The following is a 24,906-nucleotide window of genomic DNA, read 5'->3' on the forward strand; positions in this document are numbered from 1 at the left end:
AAAACTCTTGTTTGTTTTCTCAGACGCGTTATCATGATATCCAGTCACTAGCTGTACCACAATTGTCAAGACGGCATCGGTCCGCTTGACAAAGTTTAAAGAATTCATTTCAAATCAGTCTGACTTGAAACCCCATGCCGATTGTGCCATGCAGAGCCATGTTGGACCATTTGGATGCGATGCTTGGAAATGTGTGTGCATCAGACCATTGCCAATACCGAAGAAAATGCTTGGAAACAAACAAATGTGTATCATTCATCCTATAACAATGCAAACCCCATGGACTTCCAAGCGCAACCAAAAAAGGCACAATAGGTCGGTGGTTTTTACAGGGTTTTTCCTTACCCGGGTTGGACCACCCTCTCACGCAAATCTATGTATATACTGCTTTTCGCGCGAGGCGCAGACCACTTTCCACATTCCCAAACAATCCACTCCCGAAGCCACCAAAGCCACCGACACCATTAGTGCAATGTCCGGTCGTAATTGGCAGCCGGGAACTTGGCGGGCCGGCCGTCGTCGTAGTCTTCCTCCGCGGTAGGCGGCGCATAGATCTGAGAGCCGCTAGCCTGGTGGCCGCCGCTGTAGGGGTTCGTGCCGCCATAGCTGTTGTCCGAGTATGTGCTGTGCGCACCACCGCCGCCATAGGAGGTATCGGCAAAGGGGTCGGTGTGGGTGCTCGCGGCGCCGCCGCCGCCGTAGGAGGTGCTGCTATCAAACAGGGTGTTGGAGTTGACGGAGCCGTAGGCGTCGGCGTTGTAGGGCACGTTGCTGTGGTGGTCGTCGTCGTGGTCGTTGCCGCTGATGGGCGCGTACGCCTCCTCGTCGTGCGGGGCCATCGAGAAGGCGGCCTTGTCCGGATCGATGTTTGTGTTGCTGCGGTCGAGGCGTTCGTAGCCGGGCAAGTCGCCGTTGGCGTGCCAGTATTTGAGCGTGAAGAAGCTGACCAGGGTGGACAGAATCCACAGGAGCCTGTTTTTGAGAAGCACGAATATCAGCGGCCATGTCGCATGTACCCAAACAAGGCTGGGGAAAATAGTTTTGTCCATAAGTCTTCCACGGGGGGAGAAGAAAAAAATAACGTACAGCTCGAAAAAGCACATGCCGACAATGGCCCTGCTCACTGCGCAGCCTTGGCCGCAGCTGTTTGCAGAGTTGTATGCGGCCTGGCTGGCAAACGCGGACAGCCAGAAAATGGCCCAGATGCAGTCAACCACTGTCATGGCGGCAGGCTGGGCGATTCTCCGCGTGCGCTCATATCGTGGGGCACCTGCGAGGTAAACCCATGCTGGTATGCTCAGGAAGCACTAGAGTCCAAGAAAAGAAAAAAAATTTAGCTGAGAGCTTCGATTGATGGAAACTGTCGTGTGAGAGGTCCGCGAGTTCTTACCAGTCCAAACACCCACCCATTGTGACCATTGATGATGGCGTCTTGAGCGCGGAATAGGACAATCTCGAGAATGAAGACGACCACGGCTAGAACGATCTGAGCGGAGTGGAGAGCAAGTTTGTATGTCGGCACCGAGTCCGGGTTGATGTCGAACTTGTCGGCGAAGCCCATCTCAGGCTGTTTCTAGGGGTCTCGGGCTGGATGTGTTGCTATTTGTCTGCCAAGACTCGTGTGTGGGGATATGCGGGAGAGTAGAACGCAAGTTGGAACCGTAAGCGGGCGGCGAGAGTGTCGCTCTGAGAAGAAATGGCGTGTCGAGGTGCTCCTCCTTGATTCTGCGTCGGGGGTTTCGTGAAGCCTTTGCGACAGTTGGCAGAATGAGAGCAGGTGTGGGAACGAGCGTAGGCTGCCGGGGTTGCTATGACGCTGGTCTGAAACTCGAGTCGAATAAGAAGCTCGTGCGGAGTGGTGGAGGTCCTTGATCGGCGGCGGGGAAGTGAGGAAGGGGGAGGAAGAAGATAGATGGAGAGAGAGAGGAGTGATGGAGGGAGAAGGGGGATTGAAAACAAAGCTGTCGGGCAAGAGCTGAGGCTGACGGCGGGAGGATGTGGAGGTGTTGTTGCTGCTGCCGCGCAGTCGGGTGGATGGCTACATGCATTGGCGTCTGTGAGTGCGTGTGCGCCTAGAGGCTGTCGTCTGCCATGTTATGTTGTGTGCTTGGGGGCCAGTCGCAGCCTCGAAGAGACCCCTGACGCCGCGTTGGCTGGGCGGCCCCAGTGAGGTGCTGCTGCTGCGACTCGCCAGCTGGGCTGTGCTGGCTTCAGCCCTGCCTGCCTCCACCAAGTCAATTCCGGGCCGCCTTTCACAGTTAGTGCTGATTATGCTCAAGCCGAAACCTTGGGCAGCTGGCGCAAGTAGGCAGTCTCCTGAAAGTCTGGTCTCGACTGGTCCTCAACAGCGCCCATTCATCGACTAGAGGCAAGCACAGAGCCTCGTCAGAGTCCTTGGAAGTGTGCCGTCCTGTCGTACTGTATTACTTTGTCCCCAGTCCTGTCTGGGCTCCCTCAGCAGAGGGGCAAGCATTACCTCATGGCACAGCTCAAGTGCCACTGCAGCCTGCCAGTCGAAGACGGAAGCCTGCCCCAGACCCTGGCTGGGCCTGGCGGGCGTGTGTTCTGCAGCGCTGGGCATGGCTGTGCATCTCCACCACCTGGGCACTCCACCACACAAAGCCTCGTCGTGGCAACGTTGACAGTGACAACTGACGGCGGCCGCTGATCAGCCGCGAGTGGAAACGTGGCGCACGCGGACGCTTACATAGCCAAATTACTCTTTCTGGCGACCTGTTTGCAACTTGACGGAGTGTCCCGCAGGAACGCCTCGAGCTCCACCTCAACTCAATTGCAATGTCTGTCGCCGTGTTCCATCAAAAGAACTGGACCACTGAGCGGGAAGGGAGCATCTGGTGGTGGGCTGCCGCTACAAGACCAAGCCCCATCAACCTTCGCCCCAGCTCTCAAAAGATTTGATTGTATTCAGGTCGTGCCCTGGTAGCGGCTCTCGAGACCAGGCCAGCATATTCGATCCAGCAGCTCTGTCCATGAGCCTCCCTGGTTTCGGTGCTATAATTAGCCCCGGGCACTACGAAGCGCGTTTTGGACCTGTCTTGGCCTGGCTCCTAATTATCCATTTCGACTTCGCTCCCCCTGCAGCCACGGAGCAGATCTCTAATTAAATCTTGGTTTCTTCAAGGCAAGCTCTTGCGGAAGCTGCACTTTGCAAACCTGTGCCTGTCGAGGTCCACGGCATGTATGTACTCAATCTCTCGACCTCCAACGGCTCTAGCAGCTGTGTGCTCTACAACGCTACGAAGCTTAACCACTGACCACCCGTGCCATGGTGCAAAGTGACACCACTGGATTTGAAAGAAAGGGACAGTGTCGCAGTGAGCTGGTTAGTAACCAGTCAAATGCCACATGCCTTTACGCTGGTACGATGGGCAGCCAGGTCCTCGTCGTAAACTTGCCTATTCAAGGCATCACAGTGAGCAATTCTTACACGTAGGAGTCTTGATGATGTCAGCAGTCACGAATTCCATCACGGTGTTGCGCGGCTCCAGGGCTCGGAGGGCGAACTTGAGTCACTACTGGTGCTGACACATTCTTGCGCTGACACAGTAGAGTCTGAGCTGGGGAGCTCGCCCGGGAGATAAGGGTCGACGCGATGCCCCCACCGGCCGGCTCCGGGGACCGGCGCCATTCCATGTCCCTGCTTCCGCGCCCGCCGTCGGCCATGATGCCGACAAGGACTTAAGTTGCTCACGGCAACATCACGCAGCGTGGTGTATCTCTCCTTTACACCTCCCTCGCCAGGCTCTGTTCCTCGAGCTTGTCTTGCCCGCTGCAATGGCCCACCCCACGCCTGCCAATGGACACGCCGCGCCTCACGCCAATGGCTCCGCAACCGAGCGGACGCCTCTGCTGAACGGCGACAACAGCGTACCTCAAGATGAGGAGCAGACCGTCGTCGTCGAAGAGATCAGGGGCTCCAAGCTCTATCTCATCCTGGGCACCTGCTATGTGGGCGTCTTCCTCGGCGCCATCGATGCGACAATCATCGCCACCTTGTCAGCCCCGATTGCCAGCGAGTTCAAGAGCCTCAGCCTCCTGTCCTGGCTCGCGACTGCATACCTCATCGCCAACGCCGCCTGCCAGCCCATCTCCGGCCGCCTCACAGACATCTTTGGTCGCGGACCTGGCCTCGTTTTCAGCAATGTCTTCTTCGCTGCCGGCAACCTGGTCTGTGGTCTGGCGCGGGACGAGGGCTCGATGATCGCTGGTCGCGTGATCGCCGGCATAGGCGGTGGTGGTCTCATGGCCATCTCGACCTTTACCGCCTCGGATCTCGTCCCGCTGCGCAATCGTGGTGTCATCCAGGGCGTCGGCAACATCTGCTACGCCGGCGGCGCCATGCTGGGCGGTCTGGTCGGCGGACTCATCAACGACCGCACCGAAATGGGCTGGAGGCTGGCGTTCTTGCTGCAGGTGCCCCCCGTCTTGGTGTCAGCGTGCCTCGTCGCATACCTCGTCCGCATCCCGCCCAAGATCTCCGACAAGGGTTACCTCGCCCGCATCGACTTTGTCGGCGTCTTCTCGCTCATCACCTTCCTGGTGCTGCTGCTTCTCGGCCTCAACGCGGGCGGCAACATCGTCCCCTGGAGCCATCCGCTGATCCTCGCAACATTGCCGCTCTCCGTCGTCGCCCTGCTCTGCTTCATCTTTTGGGAGTCGCGGCACAAGCAGCCCGTGATTCCCGTGCGTCTCCTGCTCGACAGGACCGTCGGCATGGCTTGCATGACCAACTTCCTCTGCACCATGGTCAACTTCTCCATCATGTTCTTCGTGCCTTACTATCTCCAGGTCAATGGCAACAGCGCGACGCAGGCGGGTCTCGTCCTCCTCTTCGGCCCGATCGGCGTGAGCTTCTCGTCTGTGGGCGCCGGGCTCATCATGAAGCGCACGGGCAAGTACCTCGCGCTGGGCATGATCTCGGTGTCGCTGCAGGTGATCGCGACCATCATCCTCGTCACCCTCGACGAGCACACTCCCAAGTGGCACCTCATGCTCGCGCACCTCCTGCTCGGCGCGGGCATGGGCGCGATGCTGACCGTCACGCTGCTCGCCTGCCTCGCGGCCGTCGACCACTCCCAGCAGGCCGTCATCACGAGCGCGACCTACGCCTTCCGCTCCGTCGGCAGCACGCTCGGCATCACCGTCTCGTCGGCCGTGTACCAGAACGTCCTGCTGCAGCAGCTCTGGGGCCGCTTCGGCGACCTCCCCGGCGCGGCCGACGAGATCCAGCGCATCCGCGACGACATTGGCGAGGTCAGGCACCTGCCGCCCGGCTGGCGGGACGGCGTCATCGCGTCGTACATGGAGGCGTTCCGCAGCGTGTGGTTTCTGGTCATGGCCCTTGCCGTGGCCGCGCTGGTCGCCGTCTCGCTCCTGAGGCAGCACAAGCTGCACTCGACCATGGCGCGGACCGACGAAGACGGGAACGATGTCGAGGAGGCTGCGCGGGAGTAAGCCATATAACGAAAAGCGCTTGAAAAGTGCATGAAAAGTGCGGGACGAAGGTCGGCGGCCTTACGGGACACCGATAACCTTTTTGTCCCCTAGGCTATGGATGTAACAGCAAGCCTCTTGTGTATCTGGGCTTGTCTGGCGAGAAAAGGGAGACTCAGGACACCTGAGCATTGGATTCGACCAACTTGAGAAAGTGTGGATAGATGTGGTAGTTGGAAGCTATGATCGCGTTCTAGTCAGTCCTTCGAGATTGAAGACTGGAACGCGATGTAAATGGGCAACAGCATGAATACATGGAGAGATATATAGGGTCGGAAGGAGACTCGCGAGGATAAAGAGTAGAAAAATCAAGACCATATATCCATTTGCCATTGCGCCGTTGGTGTAACTATGCATCGCACATCATTCCGTCGTCATCACAGCAGTCTTCATTCAGTATAGCAACAGCCTTGCAGGCCCGTTGAGTTGTTCTCAGCTTTGAAGATCTGGTCTAATCAAATTACATGCCCATATGATAAACGCCATGAGTGCAATAATGCTCAATGTGTCCCTTTGCCCGGTCTTGCCCGTGACTCGGCCCTCAATCACTCAAGTTCCCCCCCCCCCCCCCCACAACAATCCAATCGACTTCAGCTCAGATACTAACGCCCTCCTTGCGTAACTTCTTCAGCCGCCGCCCGATATCCGCCGCGGTCTGCTGCATCGGGTTGAGCTTGCGGTCCCGCGCCATGGCGGCGAGGTTGCTCCCGTGCTTGGCGACCAGGTCCTCGAGCCACTCGCGCTCGCGCGCGCTCTGGCCCCGCGGGACCTTGATCTGCGGCCGGTTCGCCTCCTCCTCGAGCTGCTTGATGATGTTGCCCTCGGGCAGCTCGGCCTCCTCCTGCTCCTCGATGCCGCCCCACTCCTCCCCGTCGACCTCGTCCTCCTCCCCTTCTTCGTCGTCGTCTGAGTCAAATGCGTTGAGCGGGTCGTTTAGCGGGTTCGGCTTCGTCTTGTTCTTCTTGCTCTTGCTGCTGCCAGAGGTAGTGTCGTCCAGGATCCGGATGATCTTGCCGTTCTCGTCGCGCTCGACGCGCACCTCGCTGACCACGGCGTCCGTGGCGAGGGCGATCGAGAAAGGGTCCGCGGATTTTGACGCTTTTGAGGAGGAGGCGGCGGCGCTGTTCAGTGGCGTGCTTCTGCTGGTCAAGACGGCTGTGGACTCGGACACCAGGCCGGACTGCTTGGTCTTGCGGTCGGGCTCGGACCCTCCCGTGGGCGCCTTGAGGCGGTTCACGAGGCCGAGGCGGCGGTAGTTTTGCGAGGCGGTTTGTTTCTTGTCCCTAAAGCGGTCGAGGAAAAAAGGGACCAAGGTCAGCCCTCTTGTATGTCGAAACCCCTCCCATGCAAGAGTATATATATGTATATATTCGGATATCAACGGGGTCTGCTCACCAGTTCTGCGCGACAATGCTGTTGCCCAGCGGGAACATGAGGCGCTTCGACTTGCTCGAAGGTTGCCGGACGGCGGCCCGGGAGGAGCGGCGCTTGCGCTTCTGGAGATCACGACCCATTGCTTCTTGATTCTTTCTGGGTTTTGTTCTTTGCTTCTCTTACGATCGGGATTGGTGGCTGAGTGTGTAGTATCGATTGGGCTTGGCTGGCTGGCTGGTGCTTGTTCTTTCGCACTTCGACTGTCGCTTTGTGAATGTGCTGCCGGCCAGCAAGTGCGGCTTGGCGATAAGAGTTGCGATAACAAAAAAGTTTCTGGGCCCAGCCTGGGAAGTTTGCGGCAGGGTGCAGCTTATCAGCACGATTAGGCAGAATAGCGGGGGCCAAGTTGCAGGGGTTGTTTGGGAAATGTGGGACTCGACCGCAACCTGTGTTGGACAAAGTAAAGAGGTTTCCACTTTCTGTCAACCTCGATTCAAGAGTCGACTATCTATGCCTCCACCGGTACTCTCGGGGCCCTTACGCTTGATTTAGGCCGCATGCTGTCAGGCTCGGCAGGAATACTGGTCCAGGATTGGCCACCAGCGCTCTCTCCTGCCAATATGCCGCTGACCATAAGAAGTGGCTGTCCAAGAGCGACATTGATGGCACCCTGGCTGTGACACTCTCGCGCTCTCGTCAGCAGTCAGCCATATCTCATAGTCGCGTGAAAATGCCCTCCTTTCTTGTCACTCTGTCTGCCTCTCAAGCTCCGGATATACCCCGTCTGAAGAGAGCGCTGGCTGCGAGCTCTAACGATATATCACGCCATTGACTCACCCACTTACAGGCCCTTGGTTTCCAGGCACCTCGGTGACAAGGGCTTCGAGAAAGGCTGACAAGAAACCAGCCACGTACAGACAGAGAGCTACAGGACCACACTGATCTCAGATCATGGCTCTGAGCGGGAGTTTCCGGACAGATGTGAACGCCAGCTTAAGCATCGTACCAGCGTGCAACAGCGTCCTGCTTTGAGGATGCTCGTTCGGCTTCCTTCCCTAGTACACCAGAGCATACCGCATACTCTTACTTACAGATCGTCACGACGGAAACTCTGCTGTGAATGGCAAAGTCCCTATGATTTTCTCTGCTCTGTAGGGCTGCTGAAGCGGAATGACACCGGCGCCGGTTAGCATATGCAGTACTGCGCTACTGAACCACACCCATAGTCATCACTGCACAGACCTTGCGGAAGCTTTGTAGAGCGCTGCGAGCGTCTTGTCCTGCTTGCCACCGTCCGATCTTTGCCTTGTTCGAGATCATCTGTAGAAAGACGGAGAGCAAGATGCCCCACGAACAAGGAGGAGGATACTTGTTAGGCTTTCTTGCATCCGACGACTCGGCCGTGTTATGCTCAGACCTGGGTGGCGGGGACTATTGTGACCAGGAATTGAGGCAAGATTGATGTGTCCCGGCACAAATTCCAGGCGCAGCTGAAGCCTCGTGCTCTTGCGGTTCAGTTTGCACGTCTCCTGCCATGCTTTGTTGCGTTCAGTACTTCTGCCCATCCTGTTTGTAGGCCTGCCATGCGGTATAAAACCAAGGCATAGTAAGGCCTTCTTTAGAGTCAGGTTCACCTCCTAGGCTGGTACGTAGCCAGCAGCCAGTAGCGCACGTGAAAGACTACTCGTCTCACCCCAGCGACTATGTGCTCATCCACAATGAGCGCACAAGTCCCACACTTCCGACGGTGTTACCTTGTAGTCAGTCATCAGCTAGTAAGAGATCTTCTTCTCTTCCCGTCAAAAAAGCACTGAGCCCCTCGGCTTCCTGAAGTACGACTCGACCGAGGCCGACACACTCAGAGGAATCCAACTCAACCAGAAGAGCAGGAAGCCGCCAGGTATATACAGGTCATACTTGCTGCATGTAATCTACATCTTGATACGTATAATCATCACCCGGGCCCTCCCCTCCCTCGCACAATCATGATCGCTATATGAACCGCGCACCGTATCGTTTGACGCACCCCTCCCCCCAACCCTCAGCTGGTACAACTTGCTAGTCCAGCATCAAGACCACATACCGTACACCACTCGTCTTGGCACTTGCACGGCGTGCACGGCCCGTTAACCATGATGCCACTCGTCCACGTCCGTCCCAGCGCACCCATTCACAAGGACAGTGTGTCGATCATGTCAGGACTGCAAACGCCAAGGAGACACCCACGCCCGATCGTGCTGCGAGACGCCTCGCCAACAGCCACCCCTGGCCTTAGTCCAGATACGGGTGAGGCTGAATCAGAGGTGCGTCAGAGGCGTATGTGGCATACACGCAGATCTGGTGCGGCTGAAAGCCAGAATCTGGGGAAGTGGATCCTGCGGGAGTCACATAACGACGACATGTATGGCAAGGTTGATGAATGTTGTCAAAGTGATCATGTATTGTTTCGTTGCTTGGTCTGCCCGACCAAAAAAACCATAAGCCAGCGCTCGCTGCTAATTATACAAGATTTTGTTCTCGTCAAGCATGCCCAGTTTGTGCGCCATGCTCCTGCCATTAACAATGCTCCCAAGCCCAAATATCATGTCTTCATTTATGCCCAGCCCAGAATGTAAAGTGATGACCCGCCATGCTCGACCCTTTTGAATACAAGGTACTTTTGGTGTAACCCAAAACATGAAAAAGAAAGAGAAAAAAAAAGCGCAAGATCGTAACAGTCAACGTAAGTTGAGCGCGAGCAATGCTCTTCTCAGAACATGATCCACTCGACGTCGGGGCCGCGTCCGCCAAGACATCTAGTCCAGCTGAAAGGACCGCGGGTCGGTCCGATATGCGCACCCGGAGCCATTTCGCTCGGGCGCAGGAACTCGCCCGCCCAGAGACGTTCGAGGACCTCAATGGCAGAGAGGTTGTTCATGTAGCCACTACGAGCCATGATGTCTCGGCACTTGTTGCGGACAATGTTCTGCTGGAGCTCGTTGACACACTCACTGCCAGCAACGAACATGGGCCAGAGCAGGAACTTCTCGGCGCTGCTGCCAGCTTCGAGCGAAGTAGCGTAGTACACAACCTGGCTGACAAGGTTGCGGAATGTGTTGTGGCTCGACGGCACATGGGGCGAGGCAAGACGCTCGGTGTAGAGAAGCGCAGCGTAGCGGAAGGCCTCCGAGAGGTGACCAAGGTCACGGAGAGTGCTAGGTGTCGCGGGCTCAGGGAGAGAGGCAGCAACTCGCTGGGCATCAAACTCCCAGCTCTGGAGGGCAGTGCGGGCCTCCTTCCACTCACGCCAAAAGTTGGAGCGGAGATCGTCGTAGTCAGGCGAAGACCCCACGCTCGAGGACAGCATCTGCTCGCTGTTGAGCTGGGTGCTGAAGCCATTGCCATCAAAGCGGCCTGTCGGAATGCTGAAGAAATCGCCAACAGGGGCCTTGAATGACTGTCCAAGTGGGGAGCCGATCGGCGATGTGGACCTCAGGCCCGCGAAGTCCATAGGGCTCTGCACGGGGCGGTGTTGAGAGAGAAGGTTGAGGCGGCCAAGCTTGCCAATGGTCTTGAACAGCTCGTGGTCGCACCCGACCCAGTTCTCGGCTCCGGCAGGAATCAAGGGGGCATCGAGCGAGAGACCAAAGAAACCATGGCTGAGCTGTGCCTCACGGTCGTTGATGCTCGCCGAGATCGAGTCAAAGTAGGTGAAAACAGCCTCCATCCAGGCGGAGGAGCTCGAGCCGTGGCCGCGCATGCTGAGGATCTTCTTGACACCAGCAAACTGAGTGTGGAACTTGGCAATACCAGACTCGACCATTCTGTAGTGGCACAGGAGCAGAATGGTGGCCAGGACGGAGTCGTGTGACGCCTTGGCGGGATCGTTGAGCTGCTCATTGAGCAGAGCGATGGCCAGGTTACGGTGCTGAAGCTCCTCGGACAGCGATGGGTCATCACCAGCAGCCAAGTCACCGTTGCCAATCTCGGCCAAGGAGAACTCCCGAGAGTGCTGGCCAAGGCTGAGTCTCCGCTTCATCCTCAAGTTGCAGGCGGCCAGGGCACAGATGGCGTGCTGCAGACTCCTCGAGCTCGAAGCCAGCTGCAGGATGTGGTTGCGGTACGGGTTTGTGGGGCCATCAATAAGGACCATGGACGGGCACATGGTCTTCTCATAGTAGTCGAGGAAGAAGGGGATCTTCGCGATGAGATCCGGGCTGACCTGCAGGTTGCTGGTCTCCAGGGGCAGGGCTGAGTGGGCTTGCATATGCTCGAGGGGGCGAAGGGGTTTGGTCTCCTCGCGCATAGATGAGGGCGGCCAGTATCCGCTGACGCTGGAGTGAGGACTTGTGCTGTAGGAGTCCAGCTCAGGAACACCTAAGGGGAACTGTAAGCATTTGCTGAGGCTGGAAGAACCAGTAGTGATCCTGCTTACTCAGTGTGTCATTGTCGGCCATCAGCCTGTGAGCCATGTGGGCATCAAAGGCGGCGTCGTGGTGCGAGCTGAGGCTGGAGCCGTGCTCGGAGGGCGCGTACACCAGGCTGGGACAAGACGGAGCAGCCGAGCGTTGGTTGTTGATCATGATGGCCGAGGCCGGGCTGTGCGGCGGCGGCGGGGAGCTGTGAGTGGCATAGCCTTCGTAGATGATGGTTGGGCTGCTCATGAAGTGTTGCTCCTCACGCGAGGGAAAGGTGTGGGCCATGGGCGACATGGTGTATTCGACGTCGCTCAGGGACTCGACCGATGCCGACATGGGCTCACCCATCATGGAGAAGTGGCTCATGGCTGTGTTGATCTTGTGGAACCTCGGGGGCTCCGGGTTGTAATGATCCGTGAAGGCGGGGAGGCTCGCCCACTGCGCCTGCGTCGAGACTGGGGCGTGCTCCGTGGGCAGAGGAAACCTGGGGTACTCGCCAAACTGCTGGTAAGGGGTGGTGGGCACGGAGGCAGACAGGTGTGAGGTCCTGACCTCGACACTATCCCGGCGGATGCTCTTTGGGCTGCGGTCTCCAGAGTCGTTGCTCCACTGGCTGGTGGCATTTGAGCTCGCCCGAGCACGCATGGAAGCCTTCTTGGGAACGGGCTGGACCGGGGGTGCCTTTGCGATGGGAAGTGAAAGACCACGAAGCTTGCCGCGAGAGGCGACGCCGACTCCCCATGTGAGCTGAGTCTTGTAGCCGGAGCACTCGTTGCCAAACTCTAGGCACTGGGAGCAGTAGGGACGCCTCCGGTCACACTTGGCACCAGTCTTGACGCAGGCAAAGCAGTCGTCGGCAGCACCGCCAGCGGGAGCCCTTCTCCGCCGCTTGCGGGCAGCCTGGAGGTCCTTGTTGGCCGGTATGGCCTGTGGTGGTGATACTGTCGTCATGTCGGCGGCTGTGTGGTTATGATCTGAGATTTTGCTGTTTGTGGTTGTGAATTTGCCACAGGAAGGAGTGGGAGGGAGGTAACGAGCTCTGAAGTAAGCTGTGCCTCGCGTGGTGGACTCCTGACAGGTATAACAAGCCTGGATGTGGCGTTGACCAAGACGTGTAACAGATTGTTGTTGATGAGTTGATAAGTGGCTGCGGTTATATGGGAAGAGACAGCAGGCTGTAAGAGGTGTTAGACGATGGCGAGAAGCACAATGGCATCACTGGATCTGGAGGGCGGCGAAAACGAGATCGGACGGGAGAGCGGGAATAGATATAAGTCGCGGTGGTGAGCCGGGCAGGTTGGTGGGAGCCGGGGTTGTCAGTGGTGGCATTTTGGCAGCAGTGGTGGGGAGGGCGGGCGTGGGTACAAGGCCGGTACTTTGCAGGGGCGCCGCCTAGCCTCCCGTGATTGAGCAGGGGGCCGCGATAGAGGAGGGACCCAGGGTCTCTGGCCTGGTGGAGGGCATGGATTTGGCATGGGGGGTCTCGACGGGCAGGGGGGCGTGCAACGAGAAGCAACACCCGCTCGACGGGGCCTGCCGAGGCGGACAGGGGTGCCATGGCCGGCGGTTGATTCGACAAGGCCGCTGGAGAGAAAGAGAGAGAGAGAGAGAGCCCGATAAGTGTGGCCCTGGTTGACTGTCATTGTTGTTGTTGCTGTGGACAAAGGCATGGACGGGGTCTGCTCTGTCTGGCCCTCGCCCGCTCCGCTGATTACTACTATTTGATTGTGTGCTGGCGGCTGCAATGGCCTTGGTGAAGACAGCTTCAGAGTTGACCTGTTGCTTGGAGATCATGCCGGAAGCCAGCGTGAAGGCAGACATGACTGACGGTGCCTGGCAAGCTGGTGTTGTGTGTTTTGTGGTAATACATGGCATTCGACGCGGCTTCGCTCGACTCGACTCGACTCGACTTTCTAGGCGGATGGCCCATTCTCACATGCACGCGGTGCTGCAGGCACGGCACCGGAGGAACTGGATTATGCTTTGGCAGGCTGCCGGGAGGATATTGGCAGGAGCAGGGCATGATGATGGGCGAGGGGGGGAGATGCAGCGCAGCGCAGAGCGTCGGCGCATAATCAGAAGCGAGCCGCATGCCAGGTGAGCGATGCTGCCAAGGCAGGCCGGCGACTTGCTGCCCGGGAGGGGTGCTGCTCTCGCTCTGGCAGGAGCACCCCGCAGTCTGCCCAAGGCCCGACGGTCGCCGGTCCACTGGCCCTCCACGCCCATCGACTCGCACAGCGGAGCTAAGCTGCCCTGCGTTAGGGCGCCCCTCCTCCGCCCTCTGCTGCCGCTGCCTCCCCCAAGCCTGCGCAAAATCATCCCATGCCACGCCACACGCTCCTCGCGACTCGTTGTGCCCGCGCGCAAAATCCACCATGCACCATGCACCATGTCATCGTCGTCTTCGTCCCTTTCGACAAGACCGACCGACCGACAGACAGACAGACAGACTCGGCTCGGCTAGCGCTAGCTGCTCCCAGCCAGCAACACCCTGATCGACGACGTCGTTGCGCACGCCATCCCGCCCACGGCAATCGTCTTCCTCTTTCTGGCCCTGGCCCCTCTGGTCCCCGACGTGTGTGTGTGTGCTGCCACTGCCGCCGCCCGCCATTTCTGCGCTGCCTCAAGTCCCTAAATTGCTGTCACGCAGGATGGGCAAATTCATGCCAGCCATGCAACTCTGCGACTCTGGATGGCGAGAACTTATGTCCCGATTGGGCCAAAAGCGCCGGGGCGGCATCTCCCAGTGCCGTGCTGTGCTGCGCCCTCGCCGTCGCAGAGCAAAACATCCAGGAGTCAGGCTGGATGGAGTATACCGTAATATGCCGCCGCCAGTTGTGCATGTGCTGTGAAGCAGAGGCAATGTCCCCATGCACTATGCGATGCGGCAAGGCCCCTTTGCGATCCACCCACTTGTCGCAGCGCTTGGCAGCCCTCTGTGGCACAACGACTGCCGGTCCGTCCCTGGGCATGACATGGCGAATGGGCAAGCAAGCCAAACATAGCACGTCTGCCGAGCCAACACACAGACCTCGACCCGGGGCGCTTGAGACGTCCAATCTCCCAGATGCGAAGCGAAACCATCTCAGCCATCGACGAGTTGCATCTCCAGAAAACCCACCCCTTGGCATCCCGGACTTTCAGATACGAACGGGGTTTGCCTCCGACGAGACGCCGTTGCCGGATCGGCGTCGTCTTCGCTGCAGCCTGCCCGGCGACGCCGCCCAAGAACGCTGTGCCAAGAGGCAAAAGCATGGTCATGGCCGACGATCGACGTCTTCTCATGCTCTGTCTGGAGGTTTGTCCGGGACCAAACTTGGGAAGGGTCTAGTTGGCCATCAGGAAGAGGTCCTGGTCAAGTGCCAGGTTGCTCGGATCTGGATCCAGGGATTGGTCAGATCGCCCCAGGAGCTATCTTGCAAGCCGCACGGAAGGCAGCCACTCAGCGAGCAGGAGCTCTGCTCAGCCCGAAGACGACAACGCCAACAGCTCAGGCACCACCACTACGAAGGCCAGCCAACCAGCCACAGAGGCCGGCACTCTCAGCCTCGATCAGCAATCGTGATGGACATTGACCACTTTTGCCTTTCCACAGGCCTGTGTTCAACCACAAACTATGCTCGCTTGCATCCTGTTCGACGAAAGGTCCTGTCACACCTTGTCTCACCGATAATCCTCAGCTGTCCCGAGCACGAGCCTCCTCAAAGAGTTACATTGGGACTACAAGCAAACTCGCGCGAACCCGCCGCCCCTCGGGGTCTTGCCATCGACACCTGTATGTGCTCCGCCGCACGTCGATCATGCTTATAGCGCGGCAGCGGCTCCGGCTCCAGCTCGTATGCAACTCTCCATTTTCGGGCCTTTCATATCGGTAGCCCACCACCGCCATATGCCAGGCACGCTTGTAGTCCGGGCATTACTCCGCGACGGCGCCCCCATGTGCAGTGAGCGTGGGACTGCGCGTGTGTGTGTGCCTGTATGTATCTGTGTCTCTGGTGTGACAGCTGCCCCACGACAGAGGCAACATCGCCCACTGTTGTCTTAATGGAAAGCGCAATAAACCTTGCCTCTGGCATGTGCGCTGAGATGCACGAGGCCTCGAGAGCAACATTATGCACTGCATGCACCACCACATGCTACAAAGCGCAAACGCATAAACCTGCCCAACGCACAATGACGGCTTTTGTGGATCGTGGGCGCTCCGCCGCTCCGATCTCGACTTCCTGCCATCGCCCTGACAGCGGCCGGGTGCATATATCCACAAAGGGGAAGGGGGGGCACAAGGGCATCATCATCGTCAGAACTCGACTTGCCGTCAGTCCCGAGAGTGCGTGTGTGTGAGAGAGAGCCTGTGTGGATTTGGTGTATCAACTGACCTTTCCATCTGCAAGATGCAAGCTTGACACATTTCAGGCACAAGGAGAGAGGTCATGCGCACGGGCGCGTGATCCAAGACGGAAAGGAGGTGAGGGGCGGAGATCAAACATCGAAGAAGCGTTATGTGCTGTGCTGTACTGGTGCTATTGTTCGATGAGATGAGATGAGATGAGATGGGGGCCCCAGCAGGGCGCGCAGATGAGACGAAACACGATCTCAAGCCGCTGTCTCTGCTTTTCGGGGGGCGTCCGTGTGGCGCCCGCGCCTGTTGGAATATGCATTATCCACATTCTGAATCGGAAAATGGCTTGCAGGGCTGGGATGGGCCTCCTCTCTCCGCTGTCATACTCCGCCGCCATACTTTGACGGAGCGGCACAGCAGCAAGCAAGCAAGCCAGCAATCAAGCAGCACACAGACATGGACAGAAAAGTGGAAAGGGCGATCGCCAGCTAGCAATAAACTATCCCGCAACAGTCGCCAGGTCGTTGCGCTTGGCACGTCCCGAGGTCGCCCCCAAGGGTAGGGAGGGTCGGTCGTCAGTCACTTCTCGGCTTCTCGAAACCGAACGTGGACCAAATTAGCACCCCCCAGGAAGAACAGGAGACCGGCGGACATAACGAACAACATGATTCACAAGATCTCACTAGCCATTTTCCATTCTCCATGATTGCGGAAGATTTAGGGAGGGAGGGCTAGTGTAGGAACCAAACCCTCTCGCTCGAAGCTCTCTCTGTGTGCGTGTGTGTGTGTCGTCTTGATTCGCGCCACGCTCCCGGCAGAGTCGTTCTAGCTCGACTTCTTCCCAGCCGGCTCTGGAGCGAATCAATTCTCGCAACTTCCTCAAGCACTGCTTTCCAACTACTACTGTCCGCTCCCAGAGTTGACGCCTTTCTGCCGCCCGACTCCCATGACTACGTATGGACACTAATTAAGCCACAGCAGTCTCTCACACACACGCGAGTAGATACCATGACAACAGCAACATGCTAAGAACTCTCATAGTCGGCGGGAGATGATGCAGCAGTTGGACAAGCAAAGACCCTAGACTAGTAATGATCAAGGGCCCCCCCCCCCCGGCTCTCTGGCTACGAGCAGCCCAGGGGTCTGCATTGTCAAACCCCACAGCCTTGGCAGAAGCCGTCTGTCCACTCGCAACTCTCGAGCCCGCGGACGCCCCCCACTTGTCTCCCGAGTGTCCGAACTGTCCCCCTGGTTTCCCCTTCAACATAACCGCAACAGTAATAGAGAGAGAGAGAGAGAGAGGGTGGAGAGTCGAGAAGCTCTGCTGCTCGTTGATCTCCACCCTGGCCCCTGCGACAGGCGGGCAAGCAAGCATCATTCTTCTCCACCAGAGTCTAACGGGAGGGCTGCTACCTGCAACCTGACAGCTTGCCTGAGTCGTGGCTCTGCGAGGAAAAAGTAGAAACGCATGATGTTGAGCTCACGAGACATGGTCTTAGGACCCGCGCTATGATTCATGCCCCCAGCCCCGATTTGGTTCAATGTGGCACGCACGAGGGCGAAACGGTGCACCAGCTCGTGGCAAGTGGATTTCAGACTTTCTTGGTCAACGAGGACTCATTTCCTGCCACGGATTTAAGGTTTCCCCATGTCCCAGCTAGTTCGACCAAGACATGCGAAGCGATGCCATTATGCCCATGCGGGAACGAGCCCACTGCCTCCAATCGAGGCGGTCAAGCTGAGTTTGGAGCATTCCATATCAACCTGGGTTCCCAACAGTCACTGATGGAACCCCTAGAGCCCCATTTTTCCCCGATTCACAACTAACTGTATTGGTCATCGGCAGTTGCCTTGCCCTGGCAGAGGCGACTGCGAAGGCGGCGAGACTGAGACACTAGGCTGGGTCAACCCTGATATGGCCCCGAGCCTAATAAATTGGCAGCTCTCTTTCTGCAGCCTTCGGGTCGGCTAGCTCTTTGCAGTCAAGGCATCGCGACAATGGTTGGTCTCCGTCAGCGGTCGGTCTCCGTCAGCCAGGGGTCGTTTGTAGAGTTGGGATTTCCCTGTGAGCTCTTTTCCGTGAGTGCATGCCTCTTTGCCGCCATGGATCGCTTGTTGCCAGTATCGGAGCAAAGACAGCGAAACACTAGCGCAAGAAGCTGGGTTGGAGCACGCCATCAGGGCACTCTCGCTAGTGAACGTTCCTCCGGTTCACGCAGCCGTTTATTGCGCAATGCAACATTGCCAACGTTTCCCATAGAACATCCCCGCAGGCTTCTCCCGACAGCATGGAATGATGACATACCGGAAACATAATATCTCTTTGTCAACAGACAGCAGGTGTATCTCCTACTGGGCCGGGCTAGAGAAGCATGTGAAAGCCCACGGATAGTTCCGCCGGGCACGTCATGCATGCTATGCGTGCCTGCGAATTTCGGCTGGTAGCCGAACAGCACTACTTTGATGGCTTCTATCAATAAGCCTTGCTCAAGTCGCCCACGACGTCGTCATTGTCAAAGAGGCAGTCTGTCGCAGCACCCCTTGGAGGGAAGGTCGATAGCAGTCCCAACAGCAGCCTTCCCCAACAAGAAAACATCGCGATGCTTCGCAGCGTCGCATCTAGATTGTGGTGCAAGAACGCCTGGAACGTGCCTGACGTTTCTATATCTCCGATCTGGTATCATTGAAGCGAGCCAGAATCCTGTTCGTTTCGGGAAGTTTGTGTCCTGCCCCATGTCTTTGTGTCTTCGGCAGTCTTGGAGGTACCCTACAGAGGAGGTGCTGTGATGTTGTACGCTGGGCGATGCATTAATACGCCGGCGGTGCTATAGGACGTGGATGTGCTGCCGCCTCATGGCGGCCCCCGCGCGCGCAAAATACACACGCACGATAATGGCCTGCGAGCCGGTGTGCACCTACGGTGAGTGCAGACTCGAGGGACATCGCAGCTAGGAGAGAGGGGTGGAAGTTAATATAATCATCGTGCATGGCCGGATCTCGGGTTTGGTGCTCTTGCTTATCGAAATGCCACTTTCCGCAAGGAGAGGAGCGAAGGGTCAGATGCTCCCGGTGCTTGCTGAAACGAGATGGCGCCGACGGTTTGTGCCATGTGCGGCCAAGAAGGTTCTCGGCTACGCGCACGTCGTTGATGCCGTGCAGATGTCGGTAGCACAGCACTCGCATGAGCTCGGGTGGTGGTGAGCAGAACAAGATCTCGGTAAAGCATGCGAGCTTAAACAGGGTCCCCGCCGCTCCCAGCTGTGGGGCCAAGGTGATCAAGGTGGAGCACCTCGGGAGCAGTAGGCAATGTCGTTTTTTGCGCATCCCCAGCCAAGCACTCGAGTTGAGCCGCGCAGCGTCCCCATGCCCACCATGCCCGCCATGCAGTCTGCGGCCTGTCACTTGGGTGCAAGGCCCACGGCGGGGCAACCTCGAGCCCTCCTGCTTGTGCTCCATATGTGTTACAACAACGCCCAAGACGACTGAGCCAGGCCAAATATGAGCCTCGTGCCTCTTATCGTCGTTCTGGGCAAATCCCGCATCCGCTGGAACTTACTTCCCCGCGTTTGGTGAACCGCACAGTCGCCGGCACTAGCACTGATTGCGCCGGCAAGTGGAGGCTTTCGCAAACAGAGTGCCATGAGCTTCCCATCACTGCCATGTCGAAGCCTGCCTCGCATCTTTCTTTATAGAATGATCCGAGCGGATATGCACAACGCGGAAAGCATCAACGACTGCCCAGAGCGCTGGCCTGTTGCATCATAGCAGCAAATCCGTGCCTATCAAGCTGCGAGAGAGACAAGTCTTCCTTCCTAGCCGTAGTCGTACGTCCTCGTCACCAGAGCCGCATGAACTGCACCGACGCGCTCAACGAGAGGGTCTCGGCCTCGGACCGCACCCCTGCCACCATTAATGGACAGGCTGGACAGAGACAGCCGACCAGGCATGGGTCCCGTACCCCGCAGCAATCCAGTCTTTGTCCAGTCCGATGCAATGGACAGAGTCGTTCAGATGTGATGCACTGTCTTGCCCCGGTTGCGGATGTTCATAAGCTGGGCAATGGGACTGCTGGGCTCCGTTCGACAGTGCTCAGTGTAAGCACATGGCTGGCGATACATCCCGCCATCCCCAGCGTGCAAACATACAGACAATGGGGAGTGCAGCTGAGTCCGCATTGGGGCAGGTGCGACTTGTATGAGACTTGTGTAATCTCGTTGACGACGGCGCCGACCCTGATTCGGAAAGCTGATGAGATGTGAATTTGTTGAGCTCGGAGTTTGTGCCCACGCTGAGAACTGGCCCTGGTAAATCCTGGGCCACTGTCGTTCGACAGGAAACTGCTCTTCACATGCCGAACAGCATCCTTGCCTGCCCTGGTCGATACAGGTTGATATGTAGAGACATCTGAGACGTCCGCCAGTAGCGTCTAATGCGCTGTGGCAAGTCCTGATTGGACTAGACGAGCTCCGCCTTGCCGTTCTGGGGCGACGGGGAGGTGAAAGCACCGGGCAGAACGCCCCCAAACCTGCCACCCAACCCCGTTCTGACTCCTCAAGGGCTTGCCGCATGCCGATCGAAAGGCAAGGGCAAAGGACGCCACTCCGAGATAAATGCCGGTAAGGAGGCTCCAGCGGATGACTTCATGCGATTGCACACTAGATCTCAAGGTCGTTTCCGTTCTGACGCTTCCCGCGCGCAATTTGGCATGCAGGAGCTCTTTGGACATTGTTGAATGGTGTGTCAGGGGGGGCCGGGCAATTGGGGTCTATCGGGTTGTTCCTGGTTATGTCCGCAACCGTGTGCTATTCACTTGAGGTTGATTGCGTGCCTTGAAAATGGCGCGCCATCTCCAGCAGCTTTCGTGCGCCAGTCGCTTTCGGGGAACCCTTGTTTCGTGGCCTTGTTCGTTGTTGAGGACGATGATCCTGCCTGTGCCTTGCGATTTGGAGTGGCATCTGGCCCAGCAAATGGGATGTGAATGCTCTGACAACTAGGCATCGTTGAGTAGCTCAAACTGACACTGCTGTGGCTGCTGTTCGTTCCTGTATTCTATCGACCGATTCCAAGCCAACATCCAGTGTTGCCAGGCATGATTTAGGCTTGCTGGAAGCTGAGCCGCCCAACGTAGGTTGTGCGAGCTGAAATGTAACCTGGATATCCTTGTGCCTGATACATTCAGGGCTCTGGTATTGTTGCTGCGCAAAATAGTGTTGATATCACAGAATGCTCTAGACTTTGGTAATATCGTAACACAGGCGTCCATGGATGCGAACGAGCTGCCGAGACCATGACAGCGCCTTTTTTTCTGTTTTTTTTCTTTTTCTTTAAGATCGCCAAATGCCAATAAGCCGCGACTTCGCCGCCTACGTGTGCATCAGCGGACGAGTGCGCATTCTGCAAGCTCGTTGTCGTGCCGGGAAAGCACTGTATCTGTAGCAAAAGTATGGGGTAGAACAATCAACTGTGAGCAAAGGTGGGGCACGTCAGCCTTGTCCCTGGACAAACAGGGTATGGAGGTTCGAGAGACTTGAAGGGTACCTAATTAACTCGCAATCGATTTGTGGCTCGAATTAGACCCTTGACGCCTACCCCAGTCGTGCAGAAGCCTCACGCGCTAGCCCGCAATTACCTGCAGGACACATCCGCAGAAGGATGAGTGGGGATGTTTTTGTGGGCAGACGTTCTTGCGGCCCTTGCTGCGCAAAAATTGGACTCCGCGATTTCCAAGGTGTAGCTCCGGTGGCTGCCGTGTGTGGTGTGTGTTGTCTGTAGCCGCCCAAACATGATCGCCCGCCAGACCCAGATGGATCTCTTGTACGGATGCCCAGCCTCCACTCTGCTCCTGGTCCACGTAAATGATAACTCTTGGGAGATAAGCGAAGGTGAAAAGGGCCCTGTCTTTCTGGATTACGTGAATCTTCAGTCGCATAGCAACTCGAGGGTGTTGTCTCGGTGGCACATGTGACGGCTTCCACGCCGACACGGAATTCAGTGTATGGTCCCAACAGGCCATCTTGCATCTGGTTTTACGTTCTGTGTGCGGCCATGACTCCCGCCGCTTGCACCAGCAACATGACCTCAGAGTTCGCGTACTGTCAGTACAACGACAAGGACATTACATAAGTCGAGCGAGTCACTTGCCACTGCGGCGATAGTCCTATCTGCAGTCGAGCTATCGCTTGTGGGTCGCGAAGTTCAAAGAGCCGTTTCCTAACGTAGTGCTGGTAGTCAAGCAGCTGGGCCCTGATCTTCTGATCGCCGCGTGGGTTCCTGCCTGCCGTGCGCTAGCTAGGCATGCGGTCAGTCGTAGGTGCAGATATACGACGAGCTTGATAGCAAGGTAGTTTTTGCGGCCCTTGATTTGGCGCGGTGCCTTGGAACGCGGTGCTGTCAGGGCCTGGCTCGTTGTCGGGGAGCGTCCACTTGGGATACTACCGTGGATCGCGGCAGGAGGACGGCAAGCCGCGGGGTGACAAGAGTAGCACTGCTGCAGGGTCGAGAGACACACTGGATGCAGTGCTACCGAGGCCCCTGAGCGCGAAGAAGTTCTCGAAGCATTGCCGTCGATGGCTGGTGTTGTGGTGGTCACAGCCGAGTGTGGCATTGGTAGTTGGCACGCCGCAGACAGGCGCCCAGGTTCATCTGGTGGTTGAGCTCAGGGTGCGTGCCCAATTGGGGTGGGTGGGCAGGTGCGTTGCTCTGGTAGTGCCAGCGACGCAATCGGGAAGGCGCGGCCTCGTGTATGGTATTGAGGGTTGGGCCATTCCACAACCTTGGACAGACCTTGGACTTCATGTGCTGCCGCCTACCACTTGAACAGAGAATCAAACACTATAGGCGATACCACATCCTCGAAACCCGGCCTTGGATAGAAGAAGGGTCCTGGCTCAACGCACGAGCTTACTGACAGATCCACGGCAGTGGATTAGTGCTGCAGCAAGCTCCGTCCAGCAGTCTGGGGAGTAGTTTTCGTGACTAAAGGATTCATGGGAAACGGCAGAAGCGACCACAACCCCGGACTGTCACACGCGGGGTATCTCGACCTCCAGCAAGACGGATCCTGGCGGGTCGTCAATGGTTGTCAATGTGAGAATATGCGATATGCTTGCCGCTGACGATGTCGAAAGCTGCCTGTCCTGCTTGCCCCTCACAGGGAGGGAGGTGCCCGTCTCACTGCCAGCCCGCCGCCCACCACTTGCTATCGTTACGCAAAAACCCCCAAAGGCACATGCCGCGAGCATGCGCGCTAGAAGCGCAGAAGGGTCAAGGAAGCATGCATCGAACTGCGCTAGCGGGAGACACACACCTTGGCTCGAATTGGGTGTGCTAGAGGCGCGCATCGCACGCTGGCGCCGCTGCCCAATGACCTGAGAGAACGCACAGCAGGCCCCACCCCGGCGCCGATAAGATAGTCCGGCGCGCACACCTCCCGTCGGGGAAATACGGCCCCTGGTCGCCAAGTTCTTCGCCCACCCCGGGTCACTGCAGTCATCCTGGTCCGTCCTGCTCAACGGCCAAGCCCACCGCTCCTTACCACCACAACCACAGCAGCAGAGGCACTCGGCACGGCGGCCAGAGCCAGGCCCGCCCATGCAATCGCAGGTGGAGGATTGCGCCATGGCGGTGCACGTATCAATCCTGAGCATCTTCCTCGTCGTCTCATCTCTCGAGCCGCCAGAGCGGGCTGGGGCCCCCACGGCCGCCGGCAGCCTCGCACCGCGTCGACACTGCTCTACGAGTATGAGGAAGTCCACCACCTCGCGGTCGTGCAACTCGGCGTGATTCCACCATGTGGCAAGGCCGTTGCTTCACATTGGATCATCATCCAAGAAGTTGGCAACATCGCTCAAGCCACAGCTCTCACCGGCTCTCCCATTGGCCACAGGCTAGTCGGGGAATTTGCACCCGCCGAAGAACCCGTCCTCCAGGCTATCCCTTATCGGTGCCATGGCCCGAGCAGGGGAGCGCTATCATTCGTGGGTCTTCAGCGTGCTATTTTAGAGGCCGTCTGGGGGCCTCGAGGTCTAGTGCTTGCTAAAGCACGCCCCCCAACCGCTGTTCTCTCGCACGGGCGACATCACGACCATGGTTGGTGTCGGTCACCCTCCGTGGTCTAGGTGCTGTACGTCACTAGAACATGGTCGGCCAATCATTCGTGCTCCCTCGCTCAAGGGAGGTGTGCTACTCTTTCCCAGAGTTCTGACGCTTGTCGGCACTCACAAAAACGAACGTTAGCTGGCTCAAATGAGACACAAACAGAGGCGACTGCCGCTAAGCCTGGATTTAGTGCATCCACAATGGGGATGTGCTGACTTCTGTTACTGGTTCGAAATGCACTTCGGGCGCAACGTAGCATCGCAGCCTCTTTTTAGCATTCCGCTAAGCGGCGTGGCAGGTAGATCATTAATCCCACCAGTTACTAGTGAGGTACGAGTTCTGGCTGTGGAGACGAAGCCTCAACAATGAAGCTGGCCGACAGTTGGAGACTGAAGCCGTTTGCGTTTCCGTCCACAAAGCCGTAAATAGCCTGCTGGCGGTTCCTCTTCTTTATGAATAACAAGTTCGTCTGCGCATTAGTCGATCGACACTGGACGTGGAGATGAGGCTGTGCCACAAAACAGAGCCGAGAGGGCTTGCGCGAACCTTAGGTCCGCCAGCAGCGTACACTATTCTCCAACAATGCCGAGGTTGATCTTAGTCAATCAGATAAATCAGATGCTTGGGCGAGCGTCGGCCGTTGATGAGTGGAAGCTGATGCTGAACGCGATGGTTGGAATATTATGTGCAAACGCAATGATCTGCCCACAACACTATGACTGTCGCCATTTCGCACATCAAACCATGGCAATTGCTCGCCACTCTAAGCTCGAGGGACATGAACCATGCCACAGTTTGACCAGAGTAGATACCGCCCTGCATATGAATTACAGCGTGAAGGCTTCTCATGGCTGTCAGAGGGCCTGCGAAAATATGTAATGAAATGAAGGCATAACAAAATTCTGAGTTAAATTCAGTCCCGCATGTTGTACCATAAGAGAAAAAAAGAACCCCAGACAACAGAAACCTCCTGTATAGAGAGGACCAGAATGATTGATCCGAGAGGCATCAAGCCAGACAATACCACCATTCATGTCTCCAGTTGAGTCTAGAATGAGCAATCACGACCAACTTCCTCCTTCAGGCAACAATTGGTGAGCACCAACGGCTCGCATGACGATCCCATGTAAGATTTTGCTCACACAGATGAAGTATCTGAAGGCGAGGTATCTCAGTCGTACCTAC

At 57.3% G+C, this 24,906-nt stretch overlaps 7 protein-coding genes across 7 annotated transcripts; 2 read left to right on the plus strand and 5 right to left on the minus strand.

Annotated features, from left to right (window-relative positions):
- Window positions 1–150: 150 nt before the first annotated feature.
- B0I36DRAFT_105921 (uncharacterized protein) lies at window positions 151–1,684 on the minus strand. The gene is made up of 3 exons (XM_046147797.1): window positions 1,391–1,684; window positions 1,087–1,307; window positions 151–972 (listed from the first exon to the last, which is right to left on the minus strand). Exons 1-3 carry the CDS (start codon window positions 1,559–1,561, stop codon window positions 465–467), a joined length of 900 nt encoding a protein of 299 aa, XP_046014020.1. The 5' UTR covers window positions 1,562–1,684; the 3' UTR covers window positions 151–464.
- Window positions 1,685–3,544: 1,860 nt separating this feature from the next.
- B0I36DRAFT_320935 (major facilitator superfamily transporter) lies at window positions 3,545–5,839 on the plus strand. Its single transcript, XM_046153618.1, has one exon. It carries the CDS (start codon window positions 3,796–3,798, stop codon window positions 5,473–5,475), a length of 1,680 nt encoding a protein of 559 aa, XP_046014021.1. The 5' UTR covers window positions 3,545–3,795; the 3' UTR covers window positions 5,476–5,839.
- Window positions 5,840–6,092: 253 nt separating this feature from the next.
- B0I36DRAFT_383103 (ribosome biogenesis protein Nop16) lies at window positions 6,093–7,221 on the minus strand. The gene is made up of 2 exons (XM_046160944.1): window positions 6,910–7,221; window positions 6,093–6,797 (listed from the first exon to the last, which is right to left on the minus strand). The coding sequence occupies exons 1-2, from the start codon at window positions 7,026–7,028 to the stop codon at window positions 6,110–6,112; spliced, it is 807 nt and encodes a 268-aa protein (XP_046014022.1). The 5' UTR covers window positions 7,029–7,221; the 3' UTR covers window positions 6,093–6,109.
- Window positions 7,222–9,308: 2,087 nt separating this feature from the next.
- Window positions 9,309–12,511, minus strand: B0I36DRAFT_320938 (fungal-specific transcription factor domain-containing protein). The gene is made up of 2 exons (XM_046153619.1): window positions 11,303–12,511; window positions 9,309–11,244 (listed from the first exon to the last, which is right to left on the minus strand). Exons 1-2 carry the CDS (start codon window positions 12,234–12,236, stop codon window positions 9,638–9,640), a joined length of 2,541 nt encoding a protein of 846 aa, XP_046014023.1. The 5' UTR covers window positions 12,237–12,511; the 3' UTR covers window positions 9,309–9,637.
- A 251-nt stretch (window positions 12,512–12,762) lies between these two features.
- B0I36DRAFT_407852 (uncharacterized protein) lies at window positions 12,763–15,095 on the plus strand (the record flags this gene model as incomplete). The annotated part of the gene is made up of 4 exons (XM_046161854.1): window positions 12,763–13,146; window positions 13,548–13,862; window positions 14,178–14,583; window positions 14,881–15,095. Exons 1-4 carry the CDS (start codon window positions 13,030–13,032, stop codon window positions 15,093–15,095), a joined length of 1,053 nt encoding a protein of 350 aa, XP_046014024.1. The 5' UTR covers window positions 12,763–13,029.
- Window positions 15,096–18,304: 3,209 nt separating this feature from the next.
- B0I36DRAFT_348287 (uncharacterized protein) lies at window positions 18,305–19,265 on the minus strand (the record flags this gene model as incomplete). Its single annotated transcript, XM_046156673.1, has 3 exons — window positions 18,305–18,391; window positions 18,544–18,755; window positions 19,181–19,265. 3 exons carry the CDS (start codon window positions 19,263–19,265, stop codon window positions 18,305–18,307), a joined length of 384 nt encoding a protein of 127 aa, XP_046014025.1.
- Window positions 19,266–24,117: 4,852 nt separating this feature from the next.
- On the minus strand, window positions 24,118–24,581 carry B0I36DRAFT_320949 (uncharacterized protein). Its single transcript, XM_046153620.1, has one exon. It carries the CDS (start codon window positions 24,568–24,570, stop codon window positions 24,403–24,405), a length of 168 nt encoding a protein of 55 aa, XP_046014026.1. The 5' UTR covers window positions 24,571–24,581; the 3' UTR covers window positions 24,118–24,402.
- Window positions 24,582–24,906: the final 325 nt, after the last annotated feature.

The sequence above is a fragment of the Microdochium trichocladiopsis genome (assembly GCF_020744255.1).
Source record: "Microdochium trichocladiopsis strain MPI-CAGE-CH-0230 chromosome Unknown B0I36scaffold_4, whole genome shotgun sequence".
In the NCBI taxonomy this organism is placed as follows: domain Eukaryota; kingdom Fungi; phylum Ascomycota; class Sordariomycetes; order Xylariales; family Microdochiaceae; genus Microdochium; species Microdochium trichocladiopsis.